Source organism: Euwallacea similis, chromosome 2 (assembly GCF_039881205.1).
Source record: "Euwallacea similis isolate ESF13 chromosome 2, ESF131.1, whole genome shotgun sequence".
NCBI lineage: Eukaryota > Metazoa > Arthropoda > Insecta > Coleoptera > Curculionidae > Euwallacea > Euwallacea similis.
Genome location: NC_089610.1, coordinates 7,223,874 through 7,242,813, shown reverse-complemented (window position 1 = coordinate 7,242,813; position 18,940 = coordinate 7,223,874). Strand labels below are relative to the sequence as shown.

The 18,940-nt window shown below is 38.4% G+C and overlaps 4 protein-coding genes across 5 annotated transcripts in view; 3 read left to right on the top strand and 1 right to left on the bottom strand.

The window, feature by feature from the left end:
* Window positions 1-18,940, bottom strand: part of Flo2 (flotillin-2) — a 73,267-nt gene that overhangs the window by 30,255 nt on the left and 24,072 nt on the right. The gene's annotated exons all lie outside the window — the stretch shown is intronic.
* On the top strand, window positions 469-3,437 carry LOC136416726 (uncharacterized). The gene is made up of 4 exons (XM_066402058.1): window positions 469-797; window positions 2,867-3,042; window positions 3,092-3,254; window positions 3,309-3,437. The coding sequence occupies exons 2-4, from the start codon at window positions 2,897-2,899 to the stop codon at window positions 3,396-3,398; spliced, it is 399 nt and encodes a 132-aa protein (XP_066258155.1). The 5' UTR covers window positions 469-797; window positions 2,867-2,896; the 3' UTR covers window positions 3,399-3,437.
* Window positions 3,314-6,518, top strand: LOC136416721 (glucose dehydrogenase [FAD, quinone]-like). Its single transcript, XM_066402046.1, has 8 exons — window positions 3,314-3,588; window positions 3,646-3,797; window positions 4,147-4,255; window positions 4,452-4,767; window positions 4,825-5,069; window positions 5,129-5,268; window positions 5,634-5,811; window positions 5,864-6,518. The coding sequence occupies exons 1-8, from the start codon at window positions 3,427-3,429 to the stop codon at window positions 6,440-6,442; spliced, it is 1,881 nt and encodes a 626-aa protein (XP_066258143.1). The 5' UTR covers window positions 3,314-3,426; the 3' UTR covers window positions 6,443-6,518.
* LOC136417651 (glucose dehydrogenase [FAD, quinone]-like) lies at window positions 11,563-14,587 on the top strand. The gene is made up of 9 exons (XM_066403445.1): window positions 11,563-11,770; window positions 11,817-12,055; window positions 12,109-12,271; window positions 12,319-12,438; window positions 12,489-12,678; window positions 13,120-13,322; window positions 13,374-13,566; window positions 13,616-13,747; window positions 13,897-14,587. Exons 2-9 carry the CDS (start codon window positions 11,849-11,851, stop codon window positions 14,585-14,587), a joined length of 1,899 nt encoding a protein of 632 aa, XP_066259542.1. The 5' UTR covers window positions 11,563-11,770; window positions 11,817-11,848.

Here is an 18,940-nt window from a genome sequence, read left to right as displayed (position 1 = left end):
AAATGCCATTATATTGAATTCCTTTAGTACCTATTTATAAGGTAACTACACAAGTTCATACAGATTTCTTCAAGGCTATCGGTTGAATTAAGTTCGTTGTTGATGGTGCTTCTTTGGTGATTAAGGTAATAGCGGTAAGTACCTATAGCAGGATTTGTTTTGGCAATAAGAAATTAAAATCGCGTTCTAGGTCGAAGAGATTGACCTTATGACAAATAATAAGAATTCTATTCACCATTACTTTCCTTACATTTCCATCAAAGGCGCAGAGTTGCCTTGTGATGCTTTTTTACTTTCACTTTTTCGTGTTACCTAAGCGATTATATCTTTTACTTGTTAATTAGTTTGATAAGTAACCCATGTTTCATTGACCAATGCATCATAAATTGCCTAATCCTAATCTCATGCTGGGCTCACACATGAAGGGCGAATTGCGCTTAACACCCAAATATTCAACATTGTTTAGTCTAGTGGTTTAAATTATTAGATGCCCACCATGACCACATGCACACGCTTCATAAATGCGGGCGTGCTCATCACCAAGTCCACTTCCTTCTTCTTTCTTCATTTTGCCGCATGCCGAGAGCCGAAGAAACAGCAAGTTAAATTTCACCAGAGAAAGAAAAGCAAGTCGGTTGGTGCCTTTCTTCTTCTGCGATAGTTTCGCATCAATACAGTGAAATTTCGGGGCGAGGAAGTAATTTTCGTGAGCTTCTTGTTCGGTTTTTGAGTGCGCAACATGTGTTTGAACATCGGAGGAACTTTGAGGAAGATGGGAGGTTTTAATCCACGAAAAGGTTTGCGTGCATAGCATTTCTAGATTTTTTTAAATTCATTAATTGCATTGTTTAATAATCACAATATCGTTTTCCTTTAAAAATAAATCACTCGGCCTCAAAAGTAAACAGATTTCTTCTTTCTTTATACAATTACACACATTATCCAAGTAACGATTATTATCTTCTTTCATGCAGTGCAATTTTCAGATGGAAAGTTCAGTCATTAACACACCTAATCCCCATAAAAGCTTCAGTATTTCCACTATCCCTTATGTAAAACTATTGTCTATTATTATTTACCGAAGAATGGCTTTATTTTTTCTCTAATCAGAATTAAGCGATATTCCACACAAGGAAAAACTAGATTTCTAAGGTCGACAACATCTTCTGTGGCGTGTTTCAGGGCAATCGCCAATTAATTGATTAATTAGCGTTAATAAACGTTTTTAATAATGTCAGTGCAAACTTCTTACATATGAAACAAAGTCGATCTAAATTTGGCACAATTTAATAGCGTAGAAGTTGGGAAATTGGAGTAATTAACAGTTAGTCCATACTTCAATTTGCAATGAGTTTAATGATAAGATTGTGAAGTTGTATGGCAAAAAGTGAAGACAACTCTCGACGACAAGGATTGTGTAGTATTGGGTCGGATTTATGCAACATGACAATGTTGGTTCCAACACAATTCGCAATGTTTGAAACATTGATATTGGTGATTGGTTCAGTATAAGGGGTAGAAGTGTATGATCCTTCTCGTGAGGCCGATGTGTGGTGATTCCGCAAAGGGGCGCGGATAATCACGGTCGGATCACCCTGAGGTGGCACACTACTTCGCGCAAAAATAACCAACAACCTTCCTAATCACAGTTAAGATTTACTACTAAAAAACGAATGATTTACGTGCTAATAGCGACAAAAATGAAACGGACTTACCTTTTTACAACAGTCGTACTATTTATCTTCCCTAGTGGCGAGGGGTGATTACTCCCTTATCAATAAAGATGACAAAAGACTGTGTATATGGGATGGCGCGGTTGCCACGTTGACTTGGGTTTAATAAGACTCAGGTCTTAACATCCTTGAATCATGTATTAATAATTACACCGCAGATTTCTTATACAATGATAATAAGGAATAAATAAATTTACATAAGGCGAAACATAAATAATAACTGAGAAAATTATTAGTTTACTGCTAAACGATATCGATAAATACGAGTGAAAATGTGACAAGTTGGCAATGTGACACTAAAAAAAACAAACGGTACCAGCTAAGTCCTTAAAAAAGTGTTTGACGTCATACACAAAAAAAGCATAACAACAATAACGTTCCATGGTGGATGGCGCGGTTGCCACGTTGACTTGGGTTTAATAAGACAGAGGCTTTAATAATTGAAATTCTAGTTTTTATATGTAATATCCTGTATCTTATGTAATATTTTGAGTGCTACTCTCATTAAAGTAAATTTAGGAGTAGAATTATCCCATAACCATCTCTTTTAGTTTTTGACGAAAATCGAAATTAAGGAGAGTAAGTTTGAGTCACGAAATGGCGATACAGCGTTAGGACGTGGAAATTGGAATAAAATCGATATAACCGAGACACAGCTGCTAGATGCAAGAAGCTTTGGTTTGCAGAATTGCAAGAAAGCCATGTGATATTACTACATCTTAACAAAAGTTCATGAACATTTTTAAAATACGCAATAATAAATCGTTGAAATTGTTCAAATTTAAATGCTTTTACTTTGAGCATTGCGCTCTCTATAAGTGAAACTTCCCTTGTCAGTATCAAACCAAGGAAGAGAAGTAACAAAAAATAAGAGAAAAAGGCTGTTAATTAGAAAAGGCCCCGTACCAGCAAACTCGTCGCAATAAACGCCACTTCGCTAGTCATATACGACAACAATTATTAAAACCCATTAAGGAGAATCTCTAAACAGTAGCTTTCTTGTTGACTCTTCACACTGTTCCAACTAATTTATATACTACTTGGTGACGGATTTCTCTCCGGCATTCCATAATAATCGTCCTCAATCAGTACTTCAGCAATAGACATTATCGTAAGTGCTCTTGTAATTGCAGATCGTTCGACTACGTCTCTGAACGAATGAGATGGGCAGAACCGATCCGGGGCCCCAAAAGTACAAGGAGTCAAACAACAAAACCAACGACAGCCGATTTTGCCTCAAAGTCCCCCACCAAGACCGGAATTTCGGCGACTTGTGCTGGAAGAGCAAGAAGAAGGAGGATATTGTAAGGTAAGGGTTGGATTATATGCCCGATAGTGCGGCAACGTTGTTTTTGAAGATATAACACCACACCTGCAGATAAATTCACGACAAAACATCCTCTCCAAGACTGCCCGAAAATCCGAAGGTGCCAAAGTGAGCACAATCACTCTTCATCGGACCAATACGAACACTACTTAAGACACAATTTGTACATTAAAAGCGCAATTGAAAACCAAAATGTACGTCTTTTTTGCTCCCCTGAAAACAGCCCCTGATGATTTTTCATTTTCCAGCTGCTTAACTCCCAAATAAAGAAAAACTCCATAAGGAATTACACTCCTAAAATCCTTTCACAGGAAGTCAACCTTGGAATGTGGATATAAAAAGACCATTTAAGTGCCGTTCATAGAAATGTCTCTGTTGGCAGTAGCAGCGAACTATGCAGCGGGAGCGGTAGGCCTATCCTTCAACCCCATGACGATTTTGGGGCTGGTTCCAGTATTTGCAGCAGGATTGATGTTCATGCAATATATCTCCGTGGATCCGGAATCGCACCCCATCAACGTATTCAAAGTGTGTTGATATCGGAGGATTAAAGTAATGTAATGGTAAATAAAGGATGATTTTTAGGTACGACCTACCTACGACTTCATAGTGGTAGGGGGAGGGTCGGCAGGGGCAGTAGTGGCGTCCAGGCTTTCTGAGGTCGAAAACTGGTCGGTTTTGTTATTGGAAGCGGGTGGGGATGAGAATGAGGTGTCTGATATACCAACTTTGAGTGGGTGAGTTTTCGAATCGAAGTGCTTTACTTTCGATTTATTGCGAGGGGGTTTACGCCACCCATGTATTGCCAAAGCGATATGCGCTTTTGAAGCCGTCATACTCGTAATGAACAAATATCAAACGCCATGTGTTGCTCTTTATGTCTTCTTCCATGAATGATTAGCAAAATCCGCAATCAAACTCAAACAAATTCAGGAGTGTTTTAAAGCGCAAAAGTACAACCATTCCATAGATCCTCTTTGTTCAATTCCAATTCTGTAAAATCCTCCTTCGGTGCAAAACAGTGGTAGCATTACACGTCTTGAATACTGATTTGTATCACTGTTAACTTGAACTTGAATTTTCCAGGTACATGCAGATGTCCCAATTCGACTGGATGTACCAAACAACTCCCCCAACCGACTCTCCATATTGCCTGGCCATGATCGGGGATAGGTGTAATTGGCCCAGGGGAAAAGTACGTAATGTATGATTTCACTTTCGGTCTTCGATAATTTTAATAGTGGTGCGGATTTCAATGAACACGTCTCTGCACTCTGTGGTCGTTGAAAACATTGGGTTGCGCTCACGGTTATTATTATGGAATGTCAAACACATGCCGGCCATTCAAATATTATAACTTTCTCTCTCACTTTTTACCTTTTGCCTTATAGGTTTTGGGGGGATCGAGCGTGCTAAACGCCATGATCTACGCTCGAGGGAATCGTCACGATTATGACTATTGGGCGGAGCAGGGAAATCCTGGGTGGGCCTACGACGACGTACTGCCATATTTCCTCAAATCCGAGGACAACCGAAACCCTTATTTGGCCAAAACTCCTTATCACGCCACTGGAGGGTACCTGACAGTGCAAGAGTCCCCGTGGAGAAGTCCTTTAAGCATCGCATTTTTGCAGGCAGGCAAGGAGTTGGGCTACCAAGTGCGGGATTGCAATGGGGAGTTGCAGACTGGGTTCATGCTCTCGCAGGGTAGGACGCAATAATAGTCGATTTTCATTGCATAATAATGCAATTTTTTCGTCTTAGGAACGATCAGGAGAGGTTCCAGGTGTTCTACAGCTAAAGCCTTTTTGAGGCCTGTGAGAAATCGCCCAAATTTGCATATAGCCATGTACTCGCAAGTGACCAAAGTTCTAATCGATCCTAAAACCAAAATGACGACTGGAGTTAAGTTCATAAGAAATGGCAGGACTCAGTTTGTTAAGGCTAAGAAAGAGGTAATTTTGAGCGCAGGTGCCATTGGGAGTCCTCACATTTTGATGTTGAGTGGGGTTAGTTTGAAAGTGATTTAAAATCTGTGTCGAAATTATCTGGTTTAATGTGCTTTCAGGTGGGTCCTAAGGAGGATTTGGAAAAATTCAAAATTCCTGTAATAAGCGACATTAAAGTGGGGCACAATCTGCAAGATCATATGGGTTTGGGGGGGCTTACTTTTATAGTGGATGACCCTGTTACATTCACCAAGAATAGGTATGTATTCACGTAAATACAGGTACAAGCGCCTTAAATTTCACAGTTTAAACTTAAGATTTCCGTCGCCATCGAGACGATTAATTTGAACTACTTTTTAATGCAATAATCTCTGCACGAGTTCTCGATGCATTGGCATGTAACACACGGAGTGTGTACAACTTTTTTTTTGTTGTTCAATGTTTAAGTTTCTCGACAGTATGGTAAATTAACATACATTAAAATTCACATTTACAAAAAAAATTTGATATATGTATTATCATGCTACTTTATTGATCTGCAGTAGGTGTAAGAGTTCCGTCTTCTTCCAAATTTTCCCAACTATGACCTTTTCACAGCACCAAATTCCTATTCCTTTATTCCAGATACCAAACAATGCAAGTGGCATTAGAGTACATACTAAGAGAACGGGGCCCCATGACGTCACTAGGAGGGGTTGAAGGGCTGGCGTTCGTTAACACCAAATACGCCCCCAAATCTGGAACATGGCCGGACATTCAATTTCATTTCGCTCCTAGCAGCATCAACAGCGACCCTGATCAAGTAATTTCCTCAGGCTTAATTATCAAAAATTATTATCAGTTTTTCTCTATAGGTTCGCAAAATAACCGGTCTCCGAGACAGCGTCTACAACACAGTGTACAAACCCCTAAAAAACGCGGAAACCTGGACGATCCTCCCTCTTCTCCTGCGACCTCGAAGCACCGGCTGGATCAAATTGCTATCCAAAGACCCCATGGTCTACCCGGACATCATCCCCAACTACTTCACTCACAAAGAAGACATTCGGGTGCTCACTGAGGGAATTAGGATAGCTTTGAACGTATCCGCTTCAAAAGCCTTCCAGAAATTCGGATCTAGACCTCACAAAATTCCTTTCCCTGGATGCAGGGACTATGAATTTGACACTGACCAATATTGGGAGTGCAGTATGCGACATTTCACTTTCACGATTTACCACCCCACATCCACTTGCAAAATGGGGCCCGATTCCGACCCGGATTCCGTGGTGGATGCCCGGTTAAGGGTGTATGGGGTGGGAAAGTTGAGGGTGGCGGATGCGTCCATTATGCCCACTATTGTGAGTGGAAATACGAACGCTCCGGTTATTATGATTGGGGAGAAAGTGAGCGATATGATCAAGGAGGATTGGGGGATGAGAGTTATCAAGTAGTGATGGGTGAAGAGATGTTACAAACTAGGGAGTTGTGATAAGAGAACACCTACAATCAGAAATAGTCGCATAAGGAGGGCAAAGAGTATAAGGAATAGTTTTCGGTTGCTCTGTATATGCAATCCAGTGATACTTGTTAAGTGCCGCTATCTATATTATTTATTGTTAAAGAGTAGATTGTAATTAATTAATATAAAAAGACTGTAAACCTTTTAGTTATTTTTCATTATGGTCAATTAAAGTTATTTTGGAACGTTCCCTTCTGCATGTATGCTGTTTTAAGTAGTCTAAATTCTACGTATGTATAATATACCTACATTTTATAACACTATACTAGTCATGATGATGTATGATGTAATGTTGTAAATATAGCATAAGTTGGTTCGACTATTAGAGCTGAAGTTAACATTAAATTTGCTCTTGTACCTTTTTATTTACATTATAAATTAATCTATTTAAATAATCTGCTCGATAACATTTAAATGCAAATAAATATATGTAACAAAATAACTCCGTTCACGTTTAATTTCCACCTAATTAAATCCAGAAATTCGATCTCTTTCCGAAACCCAATTTGAAAAAAAGATGAGATGCTGGTTTGCCGAAAGGTAAATAGGGAATACACTGAGAGTTTCTAATTTGCCACATAGGATTACGGTTGTCATTGTTTGTTGCATATAAAATATGAAGGAGAATCAGAGGATCCAAAGAACAGGGCTTGATTTAGTGCAATTTTGCGCATTTTTTGCGGTTTTTGGTCAATTTTTTTGCATATGTTTTACAAGGCATTCACGAAAATTTCAACTGTCAGCCCTAAAAACTGCTCTATGTATCTAAGAATCCTAGAAGCAATTCCAGCCCTATCTGAAAGTCATTGTGACCTCAGTCGTTGGGAGAATGTTTAGTGAAGGTCAATACTAGGATTTAGGACAATTTTGGACCACATTTGGAAGTTTTCTGAATTTTCAGTTTAAAAGTAAATTTGCTCAACTTCATTATTTAAATGTAATATATTTAAACAAAAATTCTTTTGCAATGATGTATCAACAGTTGATATTAAGACACAAAATAGCGGCAAAAACGCTAAAATGGCACATTATTAACATAATACATAAAAAAATTAAATTTCTGCGTGAAAAATTCAGGAAAAATGGGCTTTTGCCGAAATATCCGGTATATAGGCCCTGCATTAATTCAATGCCTGTAGACTTTCAAAAATCACACTCCCAAAATCGCGAAATCCTATCTATCCCAGTGACATAATAATGAAATTATACCGACCTTTACACGCAACACGCAATAGTTAGCATCTTCCGTCTAATTATTATAAAATCGGCCCCCTCGTCCTAATGAGCTATTTTGTAACGCGACCGTTACGCAACGGCAAAAGAAAACACTTGGGGCATACGTGCACTAAGAAGCGTCTTACTCACATACTTTCCCGACCTGTTGGTAAAAGGAGAAATTCTTCTACCGTTTCGCCTTCTGTTGAATACCAATCAGATTGCCGCCCTATCGGAATTATTATACGCAAGAAATTTGTTGTTTGCTAGTGTGAGCATTGAAGCCTAAAAGAGGCATGTTTTTCAAATACTTAATAACGAATTAAAGATCTCAGAATAAGCCTCAAGATCACGACTTTCTCTGAGGTTTTCCTAATTCGGAAATGGCCCTAATCTCGAGAATAACGTGCTCACATTTTAACCGATTAGACGGAATGAGATAGTTCCTGTATCTACTTTGTAACATATATGGGCATTATGTACTTTCAAATCCACAGGAGCGAAGTCTTTGTTTTCAGTGTCATTGACAAGAAATCAGCATCTTTAACCCGCATTGCTCCATCGAATGAAAACAAATCGTAACAAAATAATTTTTTATAGCATTAGGAGAAATTTTAATTTCCATGGAAGTTGAAAACGCACCATAAAATTAAAGAGATTAAAATTTACGAGGTTCGTTTAAAGGTGTTTCTATAGCGTATTTTTATGGAGCCTTTAGAAAATTATGCTTTTGAGCTCTTCCCCCGTGAAATCTAGACATATTCCCCCCTCCCAAGCGCAGATGAACCCAATGGAGTAGCGTGTCGACGAAAGAACTACCCGAAATCAGTCGTTGCGACGCCTTTGACTTTTACTTTCGCTGAATTATATACCGGGTTGGTCAAATTATAAGTGAGTTTTTGATTTTAGTTGGAAAAAAATTACATTTTAATGTTACTGTTCCCTAGGGCGAGGGTGAAGTGTTTTCAACCACTTAATGAAAAACAGTTACCTGCTGCCTGCTCTCTTCCTTTATTTTTCTCGCGAATTTGTTGGATTTGGTTTCCGGATACGACTTTTGAAGGTAAGAATGCAGATAAATTTAAATTGATTTTCTGCCAAAAATTGAGATTTTCAGTGTAGCGTGAGCTCGCCGCTACACTGAGAGAAATGTTTTTGATGAAATTCTTTCACTAAAATGTGAATATTTTGATAAAAACCTTGATGAATTTCGTATTGCTTTGCCCTTTTGTTCGGAAAAAACACTCATGTTATTTCGTAATTAATTGACAACAAGTTTCTTGCTCTGAATCGACCGTCGATTTAACATACAAAATCGGAACAGACAATCTGTCTCATTACGCAAGAAGAGAATCATGTATTAAAAATTGGTTTCACTTCCTGTTGTCCCAGAATTCGCAACAATTTCTCGGAGACCGACTTATTTCCGATAAACTTACCTACTTACTTTTAATTGAATGCTATTATTACCTAATGGTCTACATGGTGGTGAAAATTTCGTTCACAATGTTTGTTATCATTTAATAGTAAATTTCCCAGCAGGCATTACCATGTAGATCGTGAGATTATCTTTGATATATTATACTTAGAGGAAAGTGGTAACGGTACCACCATGCGAATCGCCCTGAAAAGGAATGCTTGACCGCTTTCTCAATAGCAAGGCTTTATTGAAATCGAAAGGTCGACCGCATTACCGCCTAATATAATAATTTTCGAAGAAAGTAACATACAATTAGTTCTTTATCTTATATAACGCATGATGCGTTCACTGTTCTGCGGGCTGTTTTGAATCTCGAGCTTGAAAAGAGAAAACTAATCTTCTTTCGTTCAATCGGTTTTGAAATCTTTTTATCATTGTTTTGAAATAAAGCACAATTGAATAGTATAATAATGACACAGGAATTATGCTGGAAATACCACAATTCAGTGTCTCGTGAGTTAATCGTTCAACCTTGAAGAAGCCACCAAAATTCTTGGTTGAACGGGCAGAAAGAATGTCATAAGAAACTTAAAAAACTAGCCCGTCCTAGCTCCATCCTTTATTAACTTCATATTTGTTTTGCTCTTTCTCTCTCTCTTTTTCTCAGGCATTACATTGATATGCCACTATAGCTTCATAACTCTTCAATTGCACCTCCCAAACGGTGATAAATGATATTCTGCCCCTCTTTGTTGGATGATAATGAAGAAGGTAATCTCAATGCGTATTCTTTTCGAAATCTACAAAACAGACATTAATTGTTGATTGCCTATGCGTGTAGTCATTGGGCGAAGGAAAAAATGTACAAATTTTGATTGTTATGATTCAAGGGCATATCATACAGGCCAAAATTCACAAGTACCTGCTAAACATTACTTAAAATAAAGCTTAAACTATTAGGTTGTTCGGAAAGTAATTTCGTTTTTTCCCGACAGAGGATTTAATGGTATTTTTTTGCACTTAACCTCACACTTAAGCCATATAATTTTTATATGCTTTGAGAGCTCATATAACAAGGCTTGTGTGTGAAACATTTCAATTAATTCTACGCAGTAGTTTTTGGTTGGTGCCCTTTTAAATATGGAGAGCGATAAGCAGCATTTTCGACATATCCTACTGTTTTACTACAGAAAGGGTAAAAATGCTGTTCAAGCCAGAAAGAAATTGACCGATGTGTATGGAGAAGGTGTGTTGACAGTACGCCAGTGTCAGAACTGGTTCTCTAAATTTCGATCTGGCAATTTTGATGTCGAAGATGCACCACGTTCGGGAAGGCCGGTTGAAGCTGATAAAGACGCCATAAAGGCATTAGTTGATGCGAACCGTCGAATAACAACACGTGAGATCGGATTGAAGTTAAATTTATCGAATTCAACAGTTTATGACCACTTGAAAGGCCTGGGATTATCCTCGAAGCTCGATATATGGGTTCCCCATGTTCTCACAGAGAGAAATCTGTGTCGCCGCATTGACGTCTGCGATTCGCTTCTCAAACGTGACAAAAATGATCCGTTTTTGAAGCGCATCATTACTGGGGACGAAAAATGGGTTGTATACAACAACGTCAAACGCAAGAGGTCATGGAGCAAAAAAGATGAATCGACTCAAACCATTTCCAAAGCCGATATTCACCAAAAAAAGGTGATGCTGTCTGTTTGGTGGGATTTTAAAGGAATCGTTTTTTTTGAGCTTTTACCGGATAACACAACGATTAATTCGGAAGTCTACTGCCAGCAGCTGGACAAACTGAAGGATGCACTTCAACAGAAAAGACCCGAACTAATCAACAGAAAAGGTGTAGTGTTTCACCAAGACAACGCGAGACCTCACACAAGTTTGGTCACTCGCCAAAAGCTTTTACAGCTTGAATGGGACACAATGCCACACCCACCATATTCTCCAGACCTGGCACCATCGGATTATTATTTGTTCCGGTCACTCCAAAATTTTTTAGACGGTAAAACTTTCATCTCAAATGATGAGGTCAAAAACCACCTCGATCAGTTTTTTGCCAGCAAAGACAAAAAATTTTATGAGCGTGGAATTATGCTACTACCAGAAAGATGGCAAAAGGTGTTGGACCAGAACGGCCAATATATAATTTAATAAAGCATTTGTTTATTATACGAAAACTGTCATTCATTTTCACATAAAAAAACGAAATTACTTTCCGAACAACCTAGTACATGATATTCCAATATCTTCACAATGCGTAATTATCTCTGTCTCAACTGCTGACGAAACGAATAATCCATTAACCAAATTCTTAACCCATTTGTAAATCTTACATGATATTTGTTTGCATAAGAAGTTGCTTAAACATTTCTCTTTCTTTAGCATGTTTTTTCGCGGTTTTTAGGAGACATTTAGGATGAAACTACAACAGCTCCAACGGTGACAGAGATGTTCTCTTTAGGCCACCATTCGCAAAGGAAAAGGAAACCCAAACTTCGTTTGCTAAAGATGAAAATTCGTCCACCGGATTAAATGTGGACAGAGTTTTAGATTCTTAGCATTATTCAATTATAGTTATACTCCTGTAACTTCTAGTCTAACTCAAAAAAGGTTAGTTATTGAGCCTCACAAAGCAAATTTCACATGTCTTCTGCAGCTTTTCAGATATCTGTGATAATAAAGGTCAACATGGCTGTAGGGCATATTTTGGCAGCTACGGCCTTGAAAACCGTGGGAATAATCGGATCCACCCTCTGGATCATCCCCCTAATTTTGGCCAGTTTAACCTTTTTCCAATATGATAAACTAGATCCTGAAGCTCCGGTAACCAACCAGAAGACTTTGTATAAAGAGTACGATTTTATTGTTGTAGGGGGAGGCTCTGCTGGGGCAGTAGTAAGATTACTACCATTCTTAAAGCCAGATTTACCTACTAATGTTATTTTTAGGTGGCCTCAAGACTATCAGAAGTTCCTGACTGGAAGGTGCTTCTTCTAGAAGCAGGACCGGATGAAAATGAAATTTCCGACGTTCCTTCTTTGGCTGCCTATTTGCAGCTATCCAAACTGGATTGGGCCTATAAGGTGGAGAGCACTGGAAGGGCCTGTTTAGGTAAGAGTAATATGTATAAAAGCTGCATATTCCAATTTTCAATGCAGGAATGAAGAATGGGCAATGCAATTGGCCTAGAGGTAAAGTTCTGGGAGGGTCGAGTGTGTTGAATTACATGCTGTATGTCAGAGGGCATCGGAACGACTATGATCTTTGGGAGCAGCTGGGTATGGATTCACTAATCTGTGATATGCATGAATAAGTGGGGGATTTATAGGAAATCCTGGCTGGAATTACGAGGAAGTCTTGAAATACTTTATAAAGTCGGAAGATAATAGAAATCCCTATCTTGCAAAAACTCCCTACCATGGACAAGGGGGATTACTCACAGTGCAGGAGTCACCATGGAAAACTCCGCTTGTGGTAGCCTTTGTGGAGGCTGGTATGGAGATGGGGTATCCTAATAGGTATATGTATATTAAAAAATAAAATCTCAAAATCTTGAGAACATGGTGAAGGGGCTTTTTTTTGTTTCAATCGTAAAATGATTTATGAAAATGAGGTTATGACCACTCAAGGGTTTTATTTTAAATGGGGGAAAATTTATTTAATTGATAAATGAAATGAAGTTCCTCTTATTTAAACTTCTGGATTCATATTTAAAGCTTCCGTAATAAAACCAAGTAAATTTAGATAGGGTTTAATTTAAATTATAGTCAAGATATAGTTGGTCAAAAAACTAACTGTAAAAAGTAAAAAAGTGACTTCAAATAATTCAACCAATGGAATGACCACAAAGCAGATGTTCGCGCAAATTCCACCTTTGCAATTTTATTATTTATCTCATAAACTTCGCACTTTTGTGTAAATTCTAAAAATTCACATTTACTTTGACTTAAAATTTCAAGAGACATAAATGGGGCAGAACAAGCCGGATTTATGATCGCCCAAGGCACAATTCGAAGAGGACAACGCTGCTCGACCGCAAAGGCCTTCTTGAGGCCTGTAAACCTCAGAAAAAACATCCATATTGCTCTCAACGCTCACGTGACCAAAGTGCTTATAAACCCAACTAATATGAGGGCATTCGGAGTAGAATTCATCAGAAATGGTTTAATTCCTATTTTTCGTATTCTGAAGGTATAGATAATTTTCATTACAGGTCATCGGCAAGTGGTTTTAGCAAGAAAAGAAGTAATCCTCTCGGCAGGTGCCATTAACACTCCTCAGATATTAATGCTTTCAGGAATTGGCCCTAGAAATGAGTTGAATAAGCATCAAATTCCAGTCCTGAGAGACTTGCCAGTGGGGGAAAATCTGCAGGATCATGTAGGGATGGGAGGATTGACTTTCAGGTTTATCTTTACAAAAAAGCTACGCCTTATAATTAACACAAATTTATAGGATTGATAAACCTGTTTCGATAGTTCAGGATAGATTCCAGGCCTTCCCGATGACAATGCAATACATTTTAAATGAAAAAGGCCCGATGACCACATTAGGAGGAGTAGAAGGACTGGCATTCGTCAATACCAAGTAAATACAGTTTATTTCAGAGTGCTTAGGTCGCCTTGAAATTCGCGTATGTTAGATATCAATACATTCGTTTATGCCAAATTCGGGCTTTCACAAAGTCGCCTATTTTATCAAAACATAGCAACTTGCTCATCAAACACAATTCCCAGGTATGGAAACAGATCATGGCCAGACATTCAATTTCACATGGCCCCAGCCAGCGTCAACTCCGACGCTGGCGCCCGAGTACGCAAAGTCCTCGGTCTCACCGATGAGCTCTATGAATCTGTCTACAAGCCCATAGCTAATCAGGACGTCTACACTCTCATGCCGCTTCTTCTCCGTCCTCGTAGCAGAGGATGGGTGCGACTGCGCAGCAAAAACCCCTTTGATGCCCCTCTGATTAATGCCAACTACTTCAACCACTCCATCGACATTAAGACCCTGGTGGAGGGTGCCAAAATCGCTATTCGCATTAGTGAGGCGCAGTCCTTCAAGAAATTTGGTAGCAGGATACATTTGATCCCCTTCCCCAATTGCAAGCATTTGGAGTTTGCTTCTGATCAATACTGGGAGTGCCATATTCGAACTATTTCGATGACGATTTATCATCCTGTGGGAACGTGTAAAATGGGGCCTGAGTGGGACCAGGAGGCGGTAGTTGATTCTCGATTGAGGTTGTATGGAGTTGCAGGATTAAGGGTTATTGACACCAGTATTATGCCTACTATACCCAGTGGAAACACCAATGCTCCTGCTATTATGGTGGGGGAAAAGGGAGCCGATTTGATCAAGGAGGATTGGCTGAACAATTATAAGTATAGGAATAATTATGTGAGGGGAAGAGATTTTACAGTTTGAATTAAAATTTGTAAATGTAAATATTTTTGTAATTTTAACAAATATATTGAGAATTAACAATTCGTTTCGAATGTATACTGCGTGACATAGAAAAGAGAACACCCCGTAAAAATGGTTTAATTTAAATAATTTTTGGTATGCATGTTTGTTTATATGTATAGCAGAAACGATCAAAATTTCACTCATATTTATCTACGTATTTACGAGTTATTCGGAATTTTAGGTTTTTTTTAAATATAAAAATTGCAATAAAATATCAACAATACAACTGGAAAATAACATTTATTGGAGTGTAGTGTGCTTAGAAACTGCGTAGAGATATGCCTAGAACCAGAATAGAGCGAAATTTTCATCAATTGAGCGAGTTTGAGAGGGGTCGAATAGTGGGTCTACGAGAGGCTGGTCTGTCATTTAGGGAAACCGCCACTAGATTGAACCGTAGTGTAAACACTATAGTGAGATGCTCTCAGGGATGGTTCGAAGAAGGGCAAACAGGCAGAAGAACAGGTACTGGACGACCTCGAAGAACTACAGAACGCCAAGATCGCCGACTCCGAATTATGGCCCTAAGAGATAGGTTCGTCTCGTCGAGGACGATGGCGGATCAGTGGTTCGCTGAGTATGGAAGGCCCATTGGGATACGAACCATTTATCGCCGCATAAGAAGTTTTGGATTGATTTCCTACCGTCCCTATCTCGTGTTACCCCTCACCTTAAATCATCGTCAAAATCGACTACAGTGGTGCCAAGAACGGATACATTGGACTTTGGAATGGGATAATATCGTGTTTAGTGACGAATCCAGATTCTGTTTCGGTATGCATGATGGTCGGGCAAGAATACGAAGGAGACGGGGTGAAAGATGGGATCCTCAGTTTGCAATACAGAGGCATGTCCATCAGACTGTTGGGGTAATGGTTTGGGGTGCCATTGCATATGGTAGCAGGTCACCTTTAGTTTTCGTCAGAGGCAGTATGACAGCCCAGCGATACATCCAGGAAGTCCTGGAACCTCATCTTGGGCCTTATCTGGAAACTCTTGTTGATCCAGTTTTCCAACAAGAAAATGCACGACCACATGTGGCTAGAGTGACTATGGACTTCTTCCAACAAAATGCAGTCAATTTGCTACCTTGGCCACCTCGATCTCCAGACCTCTCACCGATCGAACATGTATGGGATATTATAGGTAGAAGGTTGCATAATTTACCCCATCCCCCGCAAACCCTAGCGATGCTGTGTCATGCTGTCCAGTTAGCCTGGAATGAGATCCCCCAAGAGGACATCAATCACCTCATTAGATCCATGCCTAGACGTGTACAGGAATGTATAAGACACCGCGGAGGACCGACAAATTATTAAATTTTTTTTAGTTTTTAACAATTAAATTTGTTCAACTTTTTAATGAAGTATTTGTTTTGGCGTAAACAACATGCATACTAAAAATTATTTAAATCAAATCATTTTTACGGGGTGTTCTCTTTTCTATGTCACGCAGTGTATTTGCGATACGACTCACTCAAAATCTGTTCAAACTCTGTATTTTGATTCCAAAACGTAGGGATTTTACCCCTTACGCGGAACAGAAAATTAACCTTTTGTAAGGCTTGAACTAGCACTGAGAATATCTCTCGGGTTGGGTAAAATGAAGCTCCAGAGATGGGACAAATTCAGATTCCTTGCGTAGAGAAACAACCGGCTAGACACTCCAAAAGGTTCCTCACGCAACCATTGAAGGAAAGAGGTGAATCCCGGATAGGGTTAAGCAGGCAGCAAATTAAATTTCCCTTCGAGATTTACATAGGTTGTGCTTGCAAAGAATAAGCATTTCTGAGAAATAAGGATACCGGATGTGTCTTGAGGAGAAGGAAACCTTAACCATGTTCTATGCGAATATCCAGCCATTGCCAGTCAAATATTTAACTTGTTCGGCAAAGTATAATAGTAATCACGTCAGAGAACCTAAGTATGGTGTCTTTTAGAAGAGTAGACAGGATCGGGAAAAACCTGGGGCAACAAGTAAAGTAAAGTATTGAGCTGGTTACAAATAGCGATGGAAGCTTTTTTTTCTAGGATCTGAAGACGGTGTCAGATGTGTAAGCGAAACGTTAACAGGCGTTTTCGCCCAATTTTTTAATAGTGGGTAAATATAATTCTCAGTTAATTTTTACTGAGAATAGGGAATAGGCTGCAATTCCACCGTTCAACAAACTCTACTTCTATGTGGGACATTATTCACAAACAAAATCAAAGAAAGAATAAACAATGAATAAAAAATATTTAAAATGGCACTAAAAAATTCTTGACCATATGGTGAAGGATGATTATTGTACTTATCGCTAACCAACGAAAAATACAGTTTTTATAAACATATCAGAGCTGGCTATCACATCTCCTCAATCAGGTGATTCAATGGGAATACACTTATATAGAGACCCTTGAGACGACTTGAGCTTAGGAGACTAATTTCAATACATTTTTTCAGAATACGTTCTTTCATCATTTTAATACCTATTGTGAGAACCATCTTTTTTTTTTCAAGTAATTTGAGACTCAGATAAGTTTTCGAAACTTTGAATAACCATGTATTTTCAATATAGTGAAACTAGAGTCGTCAAAGATAATATTTTAACCTTCATCACCGTTTCAAAAAATATATCCACGAGCTGCATTGTGAAATAAACGAAACAAGTACGAACACCATTTCGCAATTACCTACGCATTATGGGAATTTCTGTATAATGTGCATTTAGATCAACAGTCACGAACAACGTAAAAAGATGTCATCAGGTGTTAAGGTCGAAGACGCGATTTACGCCAGACCTTGATTAGAATAGTTTTCTAGCTCCTTTAATCTTCACATGCTGGTTATAGAGGGTGAGAATTTTGAACAAGGGGATGTTTCGAGAACCATTTGACTATATATTTAGAATGAAATAGGGTGTATTAATATGCACAGAGAGGACGCATTTGGATCTTTTGATTTAAATTTAATTATATAACTTTTTGTTTGTTTATTAGAAAGTATTCACTACAAAAAATTAGGACGTTCATTCGATTAGTTTTTACCAAAACAACAAGATAAATAATAGGAAAACATGTTATCAAAACGTTCACAATTAAGGATTTTTATATTTTCCCCTTTAAAATATAGTGGCAACTCGTTGTCCTGTCTGTGCTAAGCACCCAGTTAATTGCGAAAGTTTCTAGTACAGTTTCCCATCCTTCAACAACAGCATGGTTAAACTTCAGTTTGAAAAACTTATCTGCCAGTTAATCGGTAACTAACAGCTGCCGCTTCCTAACTCTACATTGCGAAACCGGCCTTAAAGCAATAAAAGGAACATAACTCCCTAAATATTGAGCCTGCAGAGAATCTTAGATAAATCAACTGTATCTGTCAGGACATAAAAAGTATATCAGACTTAGTGACCGGCGGTTCGAATGGCAAAATGAGCGTCATTACCATCATCAATATGAAACCTAGATATTGAATTGAAAAAGTTATTAATAATTTGTGGCATGTAAGTAAACGTAAAATTGTATTCTGTCATGCATTATGTTGCAACTGAAAACCGGATCTAAACATTGTTAACCCTGATTCTATTGGTCAGTTCGTTGGCTTTAAGGATTTTTAAGGCATTATTTGGAAAGGTAAATATGGGGTTTAATATGTGTGCAACACGGTCAAATAAGTAATATATATATATGCAATTGCAAAATTGAATATGGCTAATAATCATTATAGTGTCGACATACAAAATCAATGGTACCTGATACGAATTTACGCGCACTGCAAATAATTCTAAAAAAGTTTAAATGATCTCCACATACATATAAGGAGCTTTGAACGCTTTATTGCCACAAGGACGATCAATTTATCATTGACTACGTGCACATTTTCGCGTGTTACGCACATAATGATTTTGTGTTAATCTTGACTTTTGTAGCAACTTGCCTTGCATTGACCACTCCGGCTTAAAAAAATTCTGTCTCACTGCTTGACCTTAGCTAATTAGGTGTTCAAATAAAGTCGATACGATACTTGGACTGAAAGAGATTGCTCGCGACGAGTCGGCAATCAAGCTTTAATTGGATTTTTTGAGGGTTAATATTAATGGGTGAAAGATAATTTTTAAATTTATCACCAAAAATGTAGAAGCCGATGACCAAAAGCTCAGAAATACCTTCTACAAAAATAATAAAAAATTAGTTAATGATCCGAAATGATATGCTTTCAATACCTTATGAACGTATTTTCAACGCATACATCAATGTCATTATATATTATCAAGTAATTCAAATAACGCGTAAATAATTTATTTTCTTGTTTGAGACATTAATTAACCCTGCC